Source organism: Thamnophis sirtalis, unplaced genomic scaffold (assembly GCF_051295495.1).
Source record: "Thamnophis sirtalis isolate CommonGarterSnake01/CBP01778 unplaced genomic scaffold, rThaSir2_p1.2 scaffold_5, whole genome shotgun sequence".
In the NCBI taxonomy this organism is placed as follows: Eukaryota; Metazoa; Chordata; class Lepidosauria; order Squamata; family Natricidae; genus Thamnophis; species Thamnophis sirtalis.
The window spans coordinates 106,872,225-106,887,222 of NW_028261385.1; the positions used below are offsets into that span (position 1 = coordinate 106,872,225).

The following is a 14,998-nucleotide window of genomic DNA, read 5'->3' on the forward strand; positions in this document are numbered from 1 at the left end:
GGAGACTTTCAGAGTGCTCCTGGGGGCTGGGGAGGGCAAAAATGAGCAAAATATGGGCCATTTTTTACTCATTTTTGCCCCCCCCCCAGCCTTCAGGAGCGCTCCATAAGCCTCCTAAAGGCTATGCATTGACAAAAATTGACAAAATGGGCCCATTTTCATGAAAAGCGGTCTATTTTGGGAGATCTGCAGAGTGCAAAACCTTTTTTTAAAAAAATTGCCTCTTCAAAATCTTGCGTCTTATACTTCGGCATGTCTTATACTCCGAAAAATACAGTAAATGAATTAAGAATATTATTTTTCTAATAAGGTGACAGAAGTCACTTCTGTGTTTCATGAACACCTGTACTTCTGGCTGATTCATTTTTTTTTTGCAGCTCTATGGTTCTAGGAACTTATCCAGGACAACATAAAGCTGAAAGCACTGTAGCAGAGTACAATTATTTAACTTATTTATAAACCAAAAACAAAAGTAAAATAATAGGCAAAAATAAATATGAAAGTTTAGATTGCTCCGCCAATGGTCTTCTATATGCAAGACAACTGAACCAAATTTTAGCTTGATACATATTAGAACATATCTGAGATGCATTTTCTGTTTCTGACCTACCAGACCTATATCAATGAGCTTTAGTAATAAATACCGAGGAACTCCGGGAGATGAAGCGCCAAAAGAGACGCCTAAAGCGATGTTGGAGGACTAGTAACTCTGAATCTGATCGAACACTATTAAGAGCTTTTATTAGGACTTACCCAGTGGCGATACGGGTGGCAAAATGCACGCATTTTTCCGCTCTTATTGCGTCCGCGGAATCTTGCCCAGCCGCCCTGTTTAGGGTGACCCGCTCCCTCCTGAAAGGTGAGGAGGTGGGGGAACCCCTGCAGGGAAGAGCTGAGGAATTTGTTCAGTTTCTGTCGGATAAAATCACTCAGTTTCGGACAGACCTTGACTCCGCTTGGGCAATACCAGCCGAGATGCCGAGGGTAAGCCTTACTCGGATTTCCTGGGATGAGTTAGAATTTGTCACCCCTGAGGAAGTGGACAAGGCCATGGGAGCGATGAGCGCCTCCACCTGTTTACTGGACCTGTGCCCCTCCTGGCTGGTTTTGACCAGCAGAGAGGTGACACGAGGCTGGCTCCAGGCGATTACCAACGCATCTTTGCAGGAGGGGTCTTTCCTGCAACCATTGAAGGAAGCGGTGGTGAGACCCCTCCTCAAGAAGCCTTCCCTGGATCCAGCCATCATGAAAAACTATCATCCTATCTCCAACCTTCCTTTTCTGGGGAAGGTTGTTGAGAAGGTGGTGGCGCTTCAACTCCGACGGACCTTGAATGAAGCGGATTATCTGGATTCCTTTCAGTCTGGTTTCAGGCCTGGGTACAGCACGGAAACCGCTTTGGTCGCACTGATCGATGATCTCTGGCGGGCTAGGGATAGAGGGCATTCCTCTATCCTGGTGCTTCTTGACCTCTCAGCGGCTTTCGATACCATCGACCATGGTATCCTTCTGCGACGTCTGGAGGAGGTGGGAGTGAGAGGCACCGTTTTATGGTGGTTCTCCTCTTACCTCTCCGACAGGTCACAGTCGGTGTTGGTTGGGGGGCAGAGGTCGACCCCTAGGCCCCTCAAATGTGGGGTGCCGCAGGGTTCGGTCTTGTCCCCCCTTCTATTTAACATCTACATGAAACCACTGGGTGACATCATACGACAGCACGGGATAAAGTACCATCAATATGCAAATGATACACAACTGTATCTAACTGCCCCGTGCCAAGTCAGTGTAGCGGCGGACGTGATGTGCCGATGCCTGGAAGCTGTCAGGATCTGGATGGGGATGAACAAATTGGTGCTCAATCCCGATAAGACTGAGTGGCTTTGGATGTTGCTCCTGAAGGACAGTCCAGACAGTCCATCCTTGATCCTGGGGGGCGAAAACTTACACCCCTCAGAGAGGGCCCGCAACTTGGGGGTCCTCCTGGATTCGCAGCTGACACTGGAACACCATCTGTCGGCTTTGACCAGGGGGGCCTTTGCCCAGGTTTGCCTGGTGCTCCAATTGCAGCCCTATTTGGACCGGGGCCCACTCCAAATGGTCACTCACGCCCTTGTCACCTCAAGGCTGGATTATTGCAATGCGCTCTACATGGGGCTACCCTTGAAAAGCGTTCGGAGACTACAGCTGGTCCAGAATGCAGCCGCACGAGCGATATTGTTATACCTGTCCTTCGCGAGCTGCACTGGTTACCAATTGGTCTCCGGATGCAATTGAAGGTGTTGATTATTACCTTTAAAGCCCTACATGACTTAGGACCAGCGTACCTGCAAGACCACCTACTGCCACAAACCTCCCAACAGCCGATAAGAGCCCACAGATTGGGCCTCCTTTGGATGCCGTCAGCAGGACAGTGTCGGCTGGGGGCCCCCGGAGGAGAGCCTTTTCTGTGGCTGCTCCGACCCTTTGGAATCAGCTACCCCCAGAGATCCGGACCTTACCCACTCTCATGGCCTTCAGGAAAGCTGTTAAAACCTGGCTGTTCTGGCAGGCCTGGGGCTGTTGACCTTATTGTTAAGGTCCAGCCCCGATTAGAACGAATGCGTGTTATGAATTTTAAACTATTCTTTTTATTTTTCTTTTCTTTTTTCTCCCTTCTTTGTAAGCCACCCGGAGTCCTTTGGGATTGGGCAGCCTATAAATTTAATAAACAAACAAACAAACAAACAAACAAATAAATAATTTTTCTGGATGGACAACTGAAGGATGTATAACCTCCTCTTTCAATTTTTTTTAATGTATATCAGGAGTGTCAAACTCAAGGCACCGGGGCCAGATCCGGCCCATGGGGTACTTAAATCTGGCCCATGGGGCCCACCTGGAAACAGTGAAGGGCTGGCCCGCGGTGCTTCTGCCAGTGAAAACGGGCCCCTGAGCTCCATTTTCGGCTGCCACAGCCTCCTACAATCCTCTGCCAATGAAAACAGAGCTTGGAAGAGCCCGTGTTTGCTGGCAGAGCACTCGGGCCACCACAGGCACTCCTGATAGAAGTGATATCAAGCTGATCACGCCCACCCTGGCCACTCAAGGTCAAACACAACCCTGATGCAGCCCTCAATGAAATTGAGTTTGACACCCCTGATATACATGGGCACATTTATTGTCTTCCAATACTAAAATATTTTCTCTCCACTAGCATGGTGGGTAGGCATTTAATCTTCCCCCAATGCCTACTGTGAATGATGTTTATCAGTTGGTGGAGGTGAAAGCTCTCTTGTTAACTCCACATTTAAGTGAGAGAAGAATAAAGTTCATGTCTGTTTGATGGTCAATAGTCAATACTCCGCACCCAAATTTTACCCTACCTTTCTTCAACCCTAAGACTGTCTACTGGAATGAAAACTCACAATGCCAGAGATCTTCTTTCATTATTTTTTCCAGGATGAGAGAACATGCTTACTTATACTAAATTTGTGAATGAGCAGGAAAAAAGACTACTGACTTTAGGCTTTTGTACAGAAGTGCAAAGTTGTATGATTTCATTGACAGATGTTCTAAATGCCAAGAAAGTGAGCCCAAATGGCACATTACAAATGCTTGGGAGCAATGTAGGAGAAAACGTTCTTTCACGTGCAGACAAATATGCCTAGGAGAGGAGAAGCACCTTCAAATTAGCTTCTCTTGCACTTCTGAACTAGTTCATAACAGGAGAGATGGCCATTTTGATAGTATCTTAATCAGGGGGTGTTCCTGTACCAGTTGATACCGGTTTGTTTCTTGTGTGCTTTGCGCACAGCAAGCAGCATGCGCAGTTGACTGTAATTTGTTCTGCGCATGTGCAGAAATATACTGGTAAAGGGAGAAGAGACCGAGGAACTGGTTCGGGGACGTGGCCAGCCTGGGTTGCTGCAGGTTCTGCGACCCAGGCCAAATCACCACTACCGGTTCAGCTGAACCGGGCCGAACTGGAAGCAACCCTCCTCTGATCTTAATCATCTCAGCTTTAAAGATTAGTACCTTAAATTAAACACTTGGCCATCAGGGTAGAACTTCCAGAATAAGCATCCTGTCATCTCTGTATCTTGTACTGATGAGCAGTTTAGCTGCCATATATGACATCACTTTCACCCTGGTCTTATTTAAGCAATGCCTTAAAAATCCGTCTTTTTTCCCAAGGTTCATGCCAGGGTGGATGATGGACCACTTGAGATTTATAGCAACAGCACTTCGACTTATGCACTCTTTCATAGCGCTTTATGGGGTTCCACCACAAAACCACGCTTGACTAAACCGCGCCCGACTAAACCACGTCGCTGACGTCATCAACAGGGCAACAACAGCGCGGAGACAGAAGCACGCAGTAAACCCTAAATCTAAAATTAACCCCTAAAACTAAACCTAACCCCCCTAAACCTAATCCTAAACCTAACTCTAAACCTAACCCTTAACCTAACCCTAACCCTAACCCTAAACCTAACCCTTAACCTAAACCTAATCCTAACCCTTAACCTAACCCTAAATCTAACCCTAACCCTTAAACTAACCCTAAACCTAACCCTAACCCTTAACCTAACCCTAAAGCTAACCCTAAAGCTAACCCTAAAGCTAACCCTAAAGCTAACCCTTACCTTAAGTTGAATCGGCTTGCTTTCAAGCACTATTTAAAGCGCCCTTCTTTCTCTGCACTGGCTGTTGTCGCCCTGTTGATGACATCAGCGGCGCACTTTAATCGGGCGTGGTTTAGTCGAGCGTGGTTTTGACGGGTCACGCTTTATGGCATTCTCTGGGCTATTTTTACAATTTCTGCATATTGCCCCCAACAATCTGGGTCCTCATTTTACCAACTTTGGAAAGATGGAAGACTGTGTCAACCTTGAACTGGTCAGGATCAAACTTCAGGCTGTGGGCAGAGTTAGCCTGCAATACTGTAATCACTGCACGACCAGGGTTCCTGCATAAGACTGATTTATGCAATTTTTCCAGATATCTGCTTCCTGTATTGTTTGTATTGTATCATTTTAAATAATTTTCTACTCTTAGCTACCTAGAAATGTAATGGAATTGGATGATGTATTAATGTAATAAATTAATAAGTGGTATATGTAGTCCTTGACTTATGACCGATTGCTTAATGACCTTCAAAATTATGACAGATACCCCAAAAGGTATTTATGACCTGGTTCTGAACTTCCTCCCTCCTCCTGTGCCCCCCAGTAATGTGACTGCATTTCAGGCATTCAGCACCTAGGCTGTGTTTACGACTATTTGCAATGTCCCAGGGCCTGATGATCACGATTTACAACATTTTTGCTGAAAATATATTGTTTTCTTTTGATTTTCAGCAAAAATGCCCCATAGTGAACAATGTGTCTGCTTAACAACCACAGTGTTTGCGTAATAACTGTCACAAAAAAGAGTCTTAAAATCAGATCAGTGGCCAGGCTCCTTTATTGTCGTAAGTCAAGGACTATCATAATTTGCGCAAGTACAGTAATACAAGGAAAAAAATCCCCTCCATAAGATGATTTTTTCTCATCTTTTTACCAATCAATGACGCTATATCTTAATCTGATTTGGGGTTTGTAACCTTCTGATTCACTCTCGGGCAACCGATTCAAATTTATAGATTTGCAGTAAGAAAGCCAAGAAAGTAAAAAAGTGTTTAACAAAACAATGCCTTGGTGGAAATGGAGCTACAGTATATAAATATTGATCTTCTAATTTCATTTCAAAATAATGTTCAAATTTTGAAGTTTAGAAAATTTAATCTTTTGATGTTGTATACCGTATTTTTCGGAGTATAAGACGTATCTTTTTCCCATAAAAAAGAGGTGAAACTCTGGGTGTGTCATACATTGAATACAGCATTTTTGGCCTCCTGAATCCACACCCCCTTTGCAAAAATGGAGGTGCCGAGGGTTTGGGAGGCCTGCAAAGTGCACCTGGGGGCTTGGGAGGACAAAAAAGAGCAAAAAACAGAGCATTTTTTGCTCATATTTGCCCCCCCCCCCAGCCCCCAGAAGCACTCTACAAGCCTTCCACAGCCTTTGCGTGCCCTGTTTTGTTTGCAAAAACAGGCCCTTTTTTGCTCGTTTTTGCCCCCACCAGCCTCCAAGGGGATTTTGCAGGCTTCTCAAACTCTTTGCATGCCCTGTTTTTCACAAAAAACAAGGTGTGTAGAGGATTTGGGAGGCCTGCAGAGTGCAAAAACGTTTTTTTAAATTTACCTCTTCAAAATCTTGGTGCATCTTATAGTCCAAGAAATACAGTAATTACCAAATATAGATACAAAATCCTCATACTCTTTATTTTTCCTACATATAATTCTTTAATAAGGAATAATTATTTTGCTATAGATTTTTAAAGGAATATAGGACAATATATTCAAACATACATACAATAAAAATTTCATATATTCAGGCGTGAGACATTAAGGTTCACAAAGAGGAATTTTAATTTTTTCCCCTTCATTCCAAAGGGTCAACGCCATCTGAAAAAGCCCCGTTATTAATCATGGAATGTGCAACAGAATGAGAAAATTCACATTAGTTTTTTTCTTGGTGCCAAGTTGGTGTGTAATTCATTGGGGCTTGTTAAATAAATTCCTAAGCACTTTAATTTCAGAGAAAGATCCAACATTTTCATTTTGCAGATGCATTTCATGCTTAGGGAATATTTATGCAATTTACAGTCTGGTATACATTGACACTAAATTAACTTAGGAAAAATATAAAAAGGGTTGTAAATTTTAGGATTTGGTCTGAACAACTGAAGCTTCTGGTAACTGGCCAAATGGAAATCTAATGTCATAGATGAAGTAACAAAATTCTGTTTGTAGCACATCTGTATTGGCAGAAGAACACAAGGTGAAATTGGGGTTTTCTTCTCCTACTCCTTACATAGCTATTGTGTCATGGCAACTACCGTATTTTTCAGAGTATAAGATGCACCGGAGTATAAGACGCACCAAGGTTTTGAAAAGGCAAATTAAAAAAAAAAGTTTTTGCACTCTGCAAACTTCCCAAAAACAAATCTTTTTTAGCGAAAACGGGCCCGTTTTTTTAAAAAGGGGATGAATAGCCCTTAGGAGGCTTGTAGAGTGCTCGGGGGGGGGGGCAAAAACGAGCAAAAACTGACTTTTTCGCAAAAACGGGCCAGTTTTTTGCCAAAAAAAGGGCATGGATAGCCTTTAGGAAGCTTATAGAGTACTCCTGGGGGCTGGGGGTGGGCAAAATTGAGCAAAAAAGAGCCTATTTTTTGCTCATTTCTGCCCTCCCCAGTCCTAGAAGCTCTCTGAAAGCCTCCTACAAGCTATGCACGGCCATTTTGGTGAAGGGGGAGGGGTTTCAGGAGGCAAACAATGTATTCAGTGTATAAGACACACCCAGATTTTCAGCCTCTTTTTTGAGGGAAAAGAGTGCGTCTTATACTCCGAAAAATAAGGTAAATTTATAACTGAAAGGAGATTGAGAGCCATGCCATTATAAGTTTCACCTGTGATATTTCCAGAGACCCAGGAAAGGAAGACACAGAGGGCATTTGACGTGGGAACTGAACACCCCGCCTGCCCCCCTCCCATCTCCCACAAATATGTTCCTGGGGTTATTTGAATGGGAAAGTCTTGCCTGTTCACCTGGCAAGGTTTTGTATGAACACGTTTTCTTGGTTACTTTTGCATAGACCTGGTAAACATGGTTTTGGGAACGCTGGCATCAGCAACTCATCCACAGCAAGGGAAGAGATTTATTTCACGCTGTTGTTCTAAGAGCTAGTGAGATATTACGTAGGAAATTGCTAGAACGTTGCTTCCTAAATACTGATTAAATGTTTAAAAAGTTGTACCTTAGTACCTTTTGCTACTGCCTTTAAAATAATTTTCACTGTTACAACTAAAAGTTTAACTTTTTTTTAAAAGTGGATTTAATTCTGTTAATGTTTTTGATTGATTTTTGTATCCCATCCAAAGGTGAAATGCTACCGGTTCTGGCCGGGTTGCCTGAATCGGTAGTAAAAAATGCTACTGATTTGCAGAACCCGTAGTAAAAAATACTTTTAAAAGTTTTTTTAAAAAGTTCCCACGATCACACATCGCACAGCTGATCTTCGGAACTTTTAAAAAAACTTTTTAAGCATTTTTTTTTTTACTACAGATTCTCCGGAAATGTGGGGTGGGGTCCATTTTTGCTCACAGCAGGCTTCCCTGAAGCCTGCTAGGCCAAAAACAGGGGGTGGGGGTGCTGAGAAAGAGAGAGTGGGGAGGGAGGGAAAAAGGAGAGGAAGGAAGGTCTAGTGCTACAAACCTAGCACTAGACGCAGCTGCAGAGGATAATCTAGGGCTGGAAGGGACATGAAGGTCATCTAGTCCAACCCTGCTCCAACAGGACATTGTTAAAGTGAGTTTCTGTCTTTTGATCCCCCAGTTACATAACTACAGAGCCACGCCCACCCAGTCACATGGCCCCACCAAGCCACACCCACAGAACTGGTAGTAAAAAAAATAGATTTCCCCACTGATCCCATCTTGATAGTTCTAGGCTAAGATCCAAGTCTCTGAAAAACACTGAGATACAATACAGGTAGTCCTCAACTTACAACCATTCATTTAATGACCAAAGTTACAATGGTACTGAAAAAAAGCGGTTCATGATCAGCTTTCACACTTACATCTGTTGCAGCATCCCCCAGGGTCATGTGATCACTATTTGAAGCCTTCCCAGCCGGCTTCGGACAAGCAGTCAATAAGGGGGAATCCAGATTCACTTAATGATCACATGGTTCATTTACCAACTACAGTGATTTGCTTAACTACTGTGTGAAAAAGCGTTGTTAAAATGGGGTAAAAGTCACTTAACAACTGCCTTGCTTAGTAATAGAAATTTTGGGTTCAATTATGGTCGCAAGTCAAGGACTAGCTATACAGCTATACAAAATGGTGGCAAATCCTATTGGAGAGCTTTTTCCTCACTGTTAAACTGAGCTGATTTTTTAAAATGAACTGGATCCCTGCCATTACCTACATTACCCCAAAATTACCATACTTTTTAGAGTACAAGAGGATAGAAACGTTGGTGCATCTTATACACTGAATACAACCATTTTTGGCCTCTGGAAACCTTGCCCCGCACATCCCGTTTTCACCCAAGACAGGCCTGTTCTTCACAAAAACGGGGCACGCAGAGGGTTTGGGACGGGGGTGGGTTTCAACCGGTATGGACCGGTACGGCCATACCGGATGGTGAAATTTAGTGTGCCTTCCTGTACCTGTTGGTCAGGAGGCCCCATACCAGAACGCTCCCTCCCCTCGTTCGCTCTTTCACTCGCCCCCCCCCATCCTCACCATGCTGCCGAAAAGTTCTCAGAAGAAGAACCAGAAGAAGAAAGAACTGGTGAGTGGCTGGGGTGGGGGTGGGGTGGATGTTGGGGAAGAGGGAAGAGGCAGAGGGGCTGGAAGATACTATAGGACAGTGGTCAGCAAACTGCGTCTCGTGAGCCACATGCAGCTCCCTCTGGCCCCTCTCCTACGGCTCCCTGCTGACCCAATCGCGCAATCTGCTCTCCGCTCTGAGAAGGCATGAGCCTCTCGCCTGCTTTTGCAATTCCGCATCCTTTGCAGGCAACCCAGTGTCAGGAAGAGTTCCAGCCCTTTTCTTGTGCTCATGTCTTGCGCATGCGCGTGGACATGTAAAATGCCCTCCTGGGCCAGGATCAAGGCGGAGGGGAAACGACTCTCCTTCTGCTGTCGCCACTGTGCAGTGAGGTGTATAACTGGCTATGCAGTGCAGGGGAGCCACACTGCTGCGAAGGAGATTCCTCAGCACCAGACTCAGGTCAGCGCGAGCCTCAGTCCCCTTCATGTTGGCTTAGGAAGGAGGGGAATGGGGAGCAGCAGCAGCAGCTGGTTGGGTGCAGGGAGGGAAGAGCTCCAGCTCTCCTGCACTGCACAGGGCTTTCTTGTGCAGGGCTCTGGAACTCTTCCTTTTCTATATCCAGAGACGGCTGCTGTAGCTCCTTCCTGAGCGAACACAAAAGGGACCGCAGCTGGCGCTGACCTGAGTCTGGCACTGAGGAGTCTCCTGCACAGCGCAGCCAGCTACTCACTTCTCAGTGGCGGCAGCGGAAGGAGTCACTATCCCCGCCGCCATGATCCCGGCCCAGGAGGGTATTTTGCTTGCACGCGCAAGAAGGAGATGAAAGAGAAAAGGAGAGAGAGAGAGAGAGAGAGAGATGAAAGAGAGCTGAAGGGAGAAAATGAGAAAGAGGGAAAAGAGAGGGAAACAAATCAGGGGGAAAGAAAGGAAGAGAAAAGAAAGAAAGAAAGAAAGAAAGAAAGAAAGAAAGAAAGAAAGAAACTAACTTACTTAGACTATGATGAAAGCAATGGCAAGCTAGATCTCTTGCCAAGAAAACTGCAGTTTGCAGAAGGCACAAATTGGAAACAAGTCTGATTTTTTTTAAAGAATATAACAGAGATGGCAAAAAATGCATCTGAAAATAAGATTATTTATAATTTTGGATAACGTATTATATTGTTAAACTCAAAAGAAATCAAAATTTATATCCTATTGCTGTTAGTACAATCTTGCCAGCTTCTATCAACTTAAGTTCACTATGAAAAGATTACAGAGAAGCAATTTCCTACAATGAATAACTTTATTTTGGATTTGCTATTGTATTCAATGAGAAAGAAAGAAAAAGAAAGAGGGAAAGGGAAGGAAAGAAAGGAAGGAAGAGAAAGGGAGAGGAAAAATAGAGAAAAACAGAAATGAGAGGGAGAGGGAGAGAAGAGGGAGAGACCCTATTCCCACAAAAAACACTGAGCCATGAGACCTGGGTAGGCATGTCGAGGGGGGGTTGTCATGTGACTAAGTGGGAGGGATGTTGAGTTGGCTACACCCACACAGATTTTGTTTTTTTCTTTTCTGTGGGAAACATATCCAAATGGCTCTTTGAGTGTTTAAGATTGCCCACCACATGCTATAGGAACACACACTTCCAGCCCCTCTGCCTCTTCCCTCTTCCTGGATTTACTCAGACATTTTTAAAATTCGCAGCCTGTGCACACGCACAAACTCTTACACTCCTTTAAAAACGTCTGAGTGAATCCAGGAAGAGGGAAGAGGCAGAGGGGCTGGAAGTGTGTGCTGTGCACAGGCTGTGAGTTTTAAAAATGTCTGAGTGTATCCAGGAAGAGGGAAGAGGCAGAGGGGCTGGAAGTGTGTGTGTAAAGTGGTCAGTAGTGTTGAATACCAGCAAGGACAGCCATATTTCCTCTGTAAATAGCTGTTTTACTGTTTTGTGTACTTATTTTATTCTTATTTAAGTAGTAAGTGCACAAAATAATAAATTTCCTTTTTTATATCTTCTTTTTGTAGGTCATTCTTTGGGGCAAAGAATTCAGTGGCATCAACTTGGCCACTTCCACCCAGTCACACGATTGCCAAGCTATTCCCACACAGTCACATGACTGCCAAGCTACTCCCACCCGGTCACATGACCAGCAAGCCACTCCCACCTTGGTCACATGACCACCAAGCCACTCCCACAAAACAGACCACACTTATAGAATAGGTTCTAAAAAAATTGAAACCCACCACTGGTTAGGGAGGCCTGCAGAGTACTCCTAGGGGCTGGGAAAGGCAAAAGCGATGTTGGGGTGGGGGTTGGGAAGTGAAAAATGCTTCTGGGCATTTTTTCCCTCCCCAGCCCTCAGGAGCATTCTGCAAGCTTCCCAAACCCTCTGCATGATCTGTTTTTGCAAAAACAGGTGAAACAGAGCCCAGTTTTTAACCTCCCAAACCCCCCATGTGTTGCGGTTTTGCCCTCTCCAGCCCCAGGAGCACTCTGTAGGCCTCCCAAACCCTCTGTGTGCCCCATTTTTGCATAAAACAAGATGTGCAGAAGGTTTGGGAGGCTTGCAGAGTGCTCCTGGGGGCTGGGGAGGGCAAAAACTTTTTTTCTTGTTTACCTTTTCGAAATCTTGATGCGTCTTATACTCCGGTGCATCTTATAGTCCAAAAAATATGGTAACTTTGGGTAAATCACATTGTTTTATTTTCTCCACTTAGTTTATGATGTCCTTAGCACTTGCTGCCTTGATTCCTTTTCCTGTAATAACAGTTTTTTTCTGCTTTTTCACAGACAGGCTGTTTTTCATTTTTTTAATTTATTGAGATCTGAGTAAAAAATGTTAGGATGAATTTGCTGAATGCTAAATGGTAAAGCAGACAAAAACATACATAGAACAAAAACAAAATTGGCCTTTATTAATATTTTAAAATCTATGCATGCACATTTAACCTATCAGGGAGGAAAATAATCAGTACAAATAAGAATTATGGCTAGATGTGTTTCATTATTTACATAAAGCAAAAACAAAACTTAATATCTTTATGTTGATTCATGTAGCTTTTTTAATAATTGTTTTTCCCCTCTGTCCCTTCTTGGTCATGATCCAAATTTTCCATTAGTCTAATTACATTCCAGTCACTTTTATTTTGTAGCCACTCTACAAATTTGTTATTTATTTCACCTCTCTTCTTCCTCAGGTGGTACCATGGACATCTTTCTGGCCCAGCAGCTGAGGCTTTACTCCAAGCCAAGACTGCACCGTGGACCTTCTTAGTGCGTGAGAGCCTTAGCAAGCCTGGTGATTTTGTGCTGTCTGTCCTAACTGACCAGCCTAAACCTAGGACTGATGCTACTGGAGCCCACAGCCAAGAACGACTCAAAGTTACCCATATCAAGATTATGTGTGAGGTGAGAAGGTGGGAGAGAAGGTAAAGGAGGAGATAAAGGGGACTTTACTATCTGTAAGATGGTATACAAATCATTTTTACCTTATGTGGTTCCAGGTGGCAATCCAATTGGGAGTCTCATGACCCTTAACAGTTCATCAATTGATCTGTAATATTTCACATTTGTAGCCATACATTTAATATCTTTACCAATGAAAGGATAGTTGCACTTCAAACAAAAAGGGAATCAGGTTCCTAAAAGAACCTTGTTTAGCCATAGTAGATGACAAAGGTAGCTGTAGTCAAGTCTCTTGAGATTTAGGAGCTGGATCCTCAGAGGTAAGAGGGCATCATGTGCCCCAAGACATGGACCTGGTGAAGTAGAGAAGGAATGTAACGTGTCCTTAGTCAAATGAGAGACCGATCTCTGTTAGATCAAGAGCTTGACCGTGTCTCTGGATTTCATCGGTGCTCAAATGGAAGGCATTGACTCTGCGGTACACAGTCAGCCTCACAGCCTAAGTATAAAATGGCTTCTTATTTTGATATGGCGGAGTTTCTACTTATTCATCTGGAGATCCTGAGAAGGAGGTTAAAAGTTTAAAACGTCTGGTGAAACCTGGAGATTTCACTTCTCTAGAAATACTTCATTACTGTCAGGCTCAAAACCAAGAATGGCATTCTTCCAAGCTGAGACTGTTATTATTTAACACTTCCAGATGAAATCTTGACAGACTGAAGATTCTGTTATTTCAATCTACTATATGCTAGGTGAACTATTAGGGAGGGTCTGCCTTTAAGAGCCCTCCAAATACAATGTTTAGTGTCCCAGAAGAGACAACTATTAAACAGAAAGTAATAATTTTAACTGTTCATTAATTATACTTAATCTCTATTTAGAGAATTTAGGCTAGTTTCTCACCTCTAGGTCGAGAGGCACATTGATTTACCAGCCAAAAAGTGCTCCTTGTTACTGGTTTTGTGGGGATGTTCAATATCATTTGCATATTCAAGATTCCCCAGACTGCCATTAAGAATGAGTGCAATGCAATGTTCCCTCTAATTTTTTTTCAGTGTGAGCAGAAAAGTATAGTGTTTGAGCGGCACATTTTCATGCCTGAGCACCTGAATTTTTTTCACAGATGTCACTTAAGACAACAACGAAATCAGTATTATTTGAAACTCAAAGTTATGTTTATTCAAGGTACCTGCTTAATTAAAAGTGTTATATAATATCAGTATCACTTAACAACGCTCCTGCTAGCAACCAAAATGTTGGCTCAGGAGCTCTGGCATTGAAGCACGCAAGTCTTAAAGCTGTCAAGTTACAAAACCCTTGAACCCTAACCCTTTAGAAAACAAACCCCAGAGGTGTTCAAACTGAACAGCTTTAAGACTTGTGGACTTCAACTCCCAGAATTCCTCCTCCAGTCATGTTGCTCTTTCGCCTCGGCACTGCTCTGGCTACCTCCGTCTGCCTGGCAGCTGCAGCTGCAGCGACGTCATCAGCATGGATCTGCTCCATCTTTGGTTTTTTCACCGGGGGCAGGGTCGCTGCTGAAGATGCTGACGAGCCCCCGCTGCCACCAGAATAACTGCTGCCGCCTCCTCCTCCTCCAACAACAACCCGGCACTGTGACTGAGGTGAAGCTGCCAAAGCTCCTGCTGGCACCCCTGCCCATGGCAGTGGTGGCGGCGCCTCCCCCTCTGCTCGGAGCACCTGAGCTGGGCACCGCGTTACCCCTGCCGCTGCCTCCTCCTCCGCCGTGCTTTTGAGAAGCCATGAGGCCTTTTTTTCCTTCCCCCCTCCCCCGCTTTCCTACTGGCTCCCGCGGTGGCGCTGCCGTCGGGTTCCTCCTCGCCACCTCACCTTTGCCAGTGCTCCAGTGCCCCTTTCCCCTCCCATGGTCGGTCCGCACCTGCCATCCAGCTCCCGCCCCGCAGGAAAAAAAGGCATCATGGCTCCTCAAAAGCATGGCAGAGGAGGGGGCAGGGGTAACACGGGGCCCAGCTCAGGTGCCCCTGCCATGGGTGGGGGCGCCGGCAGGAGCTTTGGCGGCTTCACCTCAGCTGCAGCGGCGAGCGGCAAATCCGGCAGTGCTGTTGGAGGAGGAGGAGGCGGTAGCAGTTATTCCGGTGGCGGCGGGGGCTTTGGTGCTTCACTTCAGCCGCAGCGCCGGGCGCAAGGATTGGCCGCCCACAAAGGACCTCCACGGGTTTGCTTTGCTGAGCACGGGGCGACCGACGGCAGTTTGAGCGGATGTGGCCGG

General features: G+C 44.9%; 1 protein-coding gene across 1 annotated transcript in view; it reads left to right on the forward strand.

Annotated features, from left to right (window-relative positions):
• Positions 1-14,998, forward strand: part of PTPN6 (protein tyrosine phosphatase non-receptor type 6) — a 52,805-nt gene that overhangs the window by 12,421 nt on the left and 25,386 nt on the right. The window contains exon 6 of the mRNA XM_087716454.1: positions 12,540-12,750. Coding sequence (XP_087572580.1) covers positions 12,540-12,750 — 211 coding nt within the window. The remainder of the gene's footprint in view (positions 1-12,539; positions 12,751-14,998) is intronic.